At 43.2% G+C, this 5700-nt stretch overlaps 1 protein-coding gene across 3 annotated transcripts in view; it reads left to right on the forward strand.

Moving 5' to 3' along the window:
* LOC102314652 (junctophilin-1) overlaps positions 1-5700 on the forward strand; it is a 37233-nt gene that overhangs the window by 5644 nt on the left and 25889 nt on the right. For all 3 annotated transcript variants that reach the window (XM_042214886.1, XM_042214885.1, XM_014329917.2), the window contains exon 2: positions 221-339. In XM_042214886.1, the coding sequence (XP_042070820.1) occupies positions 221-339 (119 nt within the window). The remainder of the gene's footprint in view (positions 1-220; positions 340-5700) is intronic.

Consider the following 5700-nt stretch of genomic DNA (forward strand, 5'->3'; position numbering starts at 1 on the left):
AAGTCTACAATTAAGAGAAATGTCCAGCCAACATCAAAGGAGAGAAAAAAACCTAAAAGCTGTGTGCGTCACATTTCTTCACAGCTGCCTTGCATATCAATGCTTTTTAGAAGCCCCAGATGGCAGCCCCATGGAAACTATTGAAACACTTCCAAATAAACCAGACAGAGCACACTATGCTGAGTATGTTAGTTACTAATGAGTATATGGATTCTTGCAGGACGTCCCATGCCCGGGTCAAAGCAGAGTGTGCAGATCAGGCTTCACAATCAGCCTGCCAGGATTCTGATATTGCCCGAGCTGTGGCCAGGGAGCTCTCCCCATCTTTCCATCAGCCAGGTACTGTAACACCTGCACATGTTGTAGAGCTGCTGCTTGTAAACATGCGATGTTGAACTTCTGTTGTTAGGTTTAATTTGTGACCTTCTGTATGATTGAAATGCCTAAAAGGTTATGAAAGGTTTTAGAACAACTGTTTGAAGGTTGGGTTTGAAACCCTTTGAGGTTGTCTTGGTCCTCCCCTATTTTCTTCAAATTTTGCTACCAAGGAACCAGATCATATTGAATGTTTTTTTTTAAAAATGGTCTTTAGCAAAAGTTCTCCATGCCTTCTGAAGGTTCTTCCAAAGGTTTGGATATCGGTTGCTTTTTCCACAAATTTTCAGTCCGGTCTTTGTACCTGATCATTTTCAGTGGAATGTTTTTTGTTAACATTAACCTGTGAACTTCAGACAAAAAAAGGAAAGGCGTGAAACAGTGTTGTATCTGCACACATTTTAAATTGTATCTTCAGGCACAAAAAAAACTATTTTGATTGTATGATAAATGCCAAACATAACACAGTTTGACAGGCATAAGAGTATTTTTACATCGAAAAGTGATTTCCAAAGAGCTTTTAGTTGAAACCTTGGCATATCTTGGTATGGTGTGTTCTTTAAAAAATTAAGAACCGGGGTGGCAGGAAGTAGAGCGGATCATCTACTGACTGAAAGGTTGGTGGTTCAATCCCTGGCTCCCACTAGTCTGCATGCCAAATATCCTTGGGCAAGATATTAACTCCAAGTTGCTCTCTGGTACATAGTAGTTAGTAGGTAGTTAGTAAGCACTTCAAAGTATAGAAGATAGTGCTTGGCTGAATGTGGCATGTTGTGTAGAGCGCTTTGAGTACTCTGGGAGAGTAGGAACTGCTATATAAGAATCAGTCCATTTACCATTTTTAAATAAGACTTAGGACAGTTAGGGCTGGATCTGGTGACCCTGAACACAGCCTTAGTTATGCTACAATAGGTCTAGGCTGCTGAAGGTTTGCATGATGCACTTCTTCTTCACTCACCTCTTTTTTTTATACAGTGTGTTTATACAACAATGATTCAATCATTGGTTTTAATTAATCGTTAGTTATTGTTAATCTCTTTCCGTCTTCCTCCACTCACCCAAACCCTCGTGCCAGATTACCACCCCTCCCTGACCTTAGTGCTGCAGGAGGTTTCTTCCTCTTAAAAGGTTTTTTTTTTTCTTCCTACTGTCGCCAAGTGCTTACTTATATAGGGAGTGCAGAATTATTAGGCAAGTTGTATTTTTGAGGAATAATGTTATTATTGAACAACAACCATGTTCTCAATGAACCCAAAAAACTCATTAATATCAAAGCTGAATGTTTTTGGAAGTAGTTTTTAGTTTGTTTTAGAGGATTCTTTTTGAGTAAAGGTTAACTACAGCCAGCTTGAAGGCCTGTGGTACATAGCCGATCATTAGAGATAGGTTGATCATATTTAAGATCGAAGAATTAATTAATGGCAGGACTTCTTTGAGCAGTTTTGTAGGAATGGGGTCTAAAAGACACGTTGATGGTTTGGAGGAAGTAATTATTGAAGTTAACTCAGAAAGATCAATTGGAGAAAAAGAGTCTAACTTAACATCAATGGTACTAAGAGTAGCTGTAGATAATATTACATCTGTGGGATGATTACTGGTAATTTTTTCTCTAATGATAAGAATTTTATTTGTGAAGAAGTTCATGAAGTCATTACTAGTTAACGTTAAAGGGATGGTTGGCTCAACAGAGCTCTGACTGTTTGTCAGCCTGGCTACAGAGCTGAAGAGAAACCTGGGGTTGTTCTTATTTTCTTCAATCAGTGATGAATAGTAAGATGTTCTGGCTTTGCGGAGGGCTTTCTTATAAAGCAGCAAACTATTTCTCCAGGCTAAATGATGATCCTCTAATTTGTGACACGCCATTTCCTCTCCAGATTACGAGTCATCTGCTTTAGGCTACGTGTTTGAGAATTATACCACGGAGTCAGGTACTTCTGATTAGAGACCTTAGTTTTCAGCATCTACATGGATGTTAAAATCACCCACAATAATTATTTTATCTGAGCTGAGAACTAAATCAGATAAAAAGTCTGAGAAATCAGACAGAAACTCTGTGTAAGGCCCAGGTGGACAATATATGATAACAAGTAAGACTGGTTTCTGAGTTTCACAGCTGGGGTGGATAGAGCTAAGCATCAGACAGCTTTAAAGTGAATTAAAAGATCTTCTTTGGTCTTTGCATGGACATCTACTGGCTTGTTGACTAGACCTTAGTGCAGCGTTCGATACTGTCGACCATAATATCCTATTAGAGCGATTAGAACATGCTGTAGGTATTACAGGTACTGCAGCTGCAGTGGTTTGTATCATATCTATCTAATAGACTCCAGTTTGTGCATGTAAATGGAGAGTCCTCTTCACACACTGAGGTTAATTATGGAGTTCCACAGGGTTCAGTGCTAGGACCAATTCTGTTTACATTATACATGCTTCCCTTAGGCAGCATCATTAGAAGACATAGCATACATTTTCACTGCTATGCAGATGACACCCAGCTCTATCTGTCCATGAAGCCAGATAACACACACCAATAGTTAAACTGCAGGAATGTCTTAAAGACATAAAGACCTGGATGGCCGCTAACTTTCTGCTTCTTAATTCAGATCAAACTGAGGTTATTGTACTCGGCCCTGAAAAGCTTAGAAATATGGTATCTAACCAGATTCTTACTCTGGATGGCATTACCTTGGCCTCCAGTAACACTGTGAGGAACCTTGGAGTCATTTTTGACCAGGACATGTCCTTCAACGCACATATTAAACAAATATGTAAGACTGCTTTCTTCCATTTGTGCAACATCTCTAAAGTTAGAAATATCCTGTCTCAGAGTGACGCTGAAAAACTAGTTCATGCATTTATTACTTCCAGGCTGGACGACTGTAATTCATTATTATCAGGATGTCCTAAAAACTCCCTGAAAAGCCTTCAGCTAATCCAAAATGCTGCAGCAAGAGTCCTGACAGGGACTAGAAAGAGAGAGCAGATTTCTCCTGTTTTGGCTTCCTGTTAAATCCAGAATTGAATTCAAAATCCTGCTCCTCACATACAAGGTCTTAAATAATCAGGCCCCATCTTATCTTAATGACCTTGTAGTACCATATCACCCTATTAGAGCACTTCGCTCTCGCTCTGCAGGCCTACTTGTTGTTCCTAGAGTATTTAAAAGTAGAATGGGAGGCAGAGCCTTCAGTTTTCAGGCCCCTCTTCTGTGGAACCAGCTTCCAGTTTGGATTCAGGAGACAGACACTATCTCTACTTTCAAGATTAGGCTTCAAACTTTCCTTTTTGCTAAAGCATATAGTTAGGGCTGGACCAGGTGACCCTGAATCCTCCCTTAGTTATGCTGCAATAGACGTAGGCTGCCGGGGATTCCCATGATGCATTGAGTTTTTCCTTTCCAGTCACCTTTCTCACTCACTATGTGTTAACAGACCTCTCTGCATTGAATCATATCTGTTATTAACCTCTGTCTCTCTTCCACAGCATGTCTTTATCCTGTCTTCCTTCTCTCACCCCAACCGGTCGCAGCAGATGGCCCCGCCCCTCCCTGAGCCTGGTTCTGCCGGAGGTTTCTTCCTGTTAAAAGGGAGTTTTTCCTTCCCACTGTCGCCAAAGTGCTGCTCATAGGGGGTCATATGATTGTTGGGTTTTTCTCTGTATCTATGAAGCGCCTTGAGGCGACTTTTGTTGTGATTTGGCGCTATATAAATAAAACTGAATTGATTTGAAAAATTGCTGCCACACCGCCCCCTCGGCCTGTGCTTCGAGGTTTCTGGTAGTTAGAATGACTCGGGGGTGTTGATTCATTTAAACTAACATAATCATCCTGCTGCAACCAGGTTTCTGTAAGGCAGAGTAAATCAATTTGTTGATCAATTATTAAGTCATGTACTAACAGAGACTTGGAGGAGAGAGACCTAATATTTAATAATCCACATTTCACTGTTTTACTCTTTGGTTCAGATGTGGATACTGTATTGTTCTTTCTTTGTAATTGTTTATGTTTAAGTTGTTTGTTGCTGGTTTTTAGTTTGTTTTTTGTCTGTTTGGAAGCTGACACAGTCTCTATGGAGATGGGTTTTTGGGGGGGTAGCAGGAGGAGAGAAGCTGCAGAGAGGCGTGTAAGACTGCAACTCTGCTTCCTGGTCCCAACTCTGGATAGTCATATTTTGGGGGGTTTAATAAATTTGTCCATATTTCTAGAAATGAGAGCTGCTCCATCCAAAGTGGGATGGATGCCGTCTCTCCTAACAAGACCAGGTTTCCTCCAGAAGGTTTGCCAATTATCTATGAAGCCCACATGCGCCACCAACCTGGCTGTCTGAAAGTGGTAGATGCTGGTCCAGATAAATTGAATCTCTAATAATTTGCACATTTCTTTCAGTGTGAAAGACATGAGCGATGTGCACTAGTCAGTCAGTCAGTATCGCTTTCAAGAGATACTCACCCACTCTGACTCCAACCCTGGGTTAGATCAGAGTTTGGTGGACCAGGTTCTGGATGCAGCCCAAGTCCACCATATAGCCTTGTGTATACCCCCTTGGTAACTTACCGGTGTGCTGTACGTCCCTCTCAGATGGATAGAGGGTGTTGGAGGGCCTGCAACATGGAACACCTGTCTGACCTCCATCCATAGACATTCCCAGCAGATGTGTCCTTATCACGTGCACCTCCAACACTCCTGCCCCAAGCTCATGTGGGTCCTGGTGCAGTGCCTGGGAAGGCAGAACAGAGAGATGTGATTGCAGCACAGAAGGGAAACCAGCATCGCGGAGCTGAGACTGGCCTCATCCCACTCGTTAGGCGGCCGCGTCTCTCAGTCTCCTCTAGCCATGCTGCTTGTGGATCTCTGCCAGCATGACTACCACCTCCAGGCTCGCTGGTCGAGGGCAGTGGACCCATTGCGCTGTCTTCCCAGGGAACCCCTCCACGAATTGTTCAAGGTCCACCAGCTCAAACTGCCACGCTTCCCCCTCTGATCCCCCGGGCTGCAGCCACCACATCAGAGAACCGCTGGGCCCATGAACTGCTGAGTGAAGGGCCAATACTCTGCCGACATTGCACTTTTCCAGAATTGCCAGCGGTCCAGCATGGCCCGGCAGATGTTGGGAAAGCACCGCGATGCCGGCAGCAAGCTCAGGGCCACCATCTAAGCCTCCCTCAATAGCAGCAGCAACCACTCGTCCATAGGCCACTGACACCCCTCTGCTGTGGCCAGGAATGTCTTCAGTTTCCCCTTACGCACCACCATGTACTGTTTGTGCCGCCATCTGACCCAGCAGCTGGGCCAGCTGTACAGGCTATGGATCTGACATGCGTCCTGCT

This window comes from Haplochromis burtoni, unplaced genomic scaffold (genome assembly GCF_018398535.1).
Source record: "Haplochromis burtoni strain Fernald_Lab_line unplaced genomic scaffold, NCSU_Asbu1 Contig_622, whole genome shotgun sequence".
In the NCBI taxonomy this organism is placed as follows: domain Eukaryota; kingdom Metazoa; phylum Chordata; class Actinopteri; order Cichliformes; family Cichlidae; genus Haplochromis; species Haplochromis burtoni.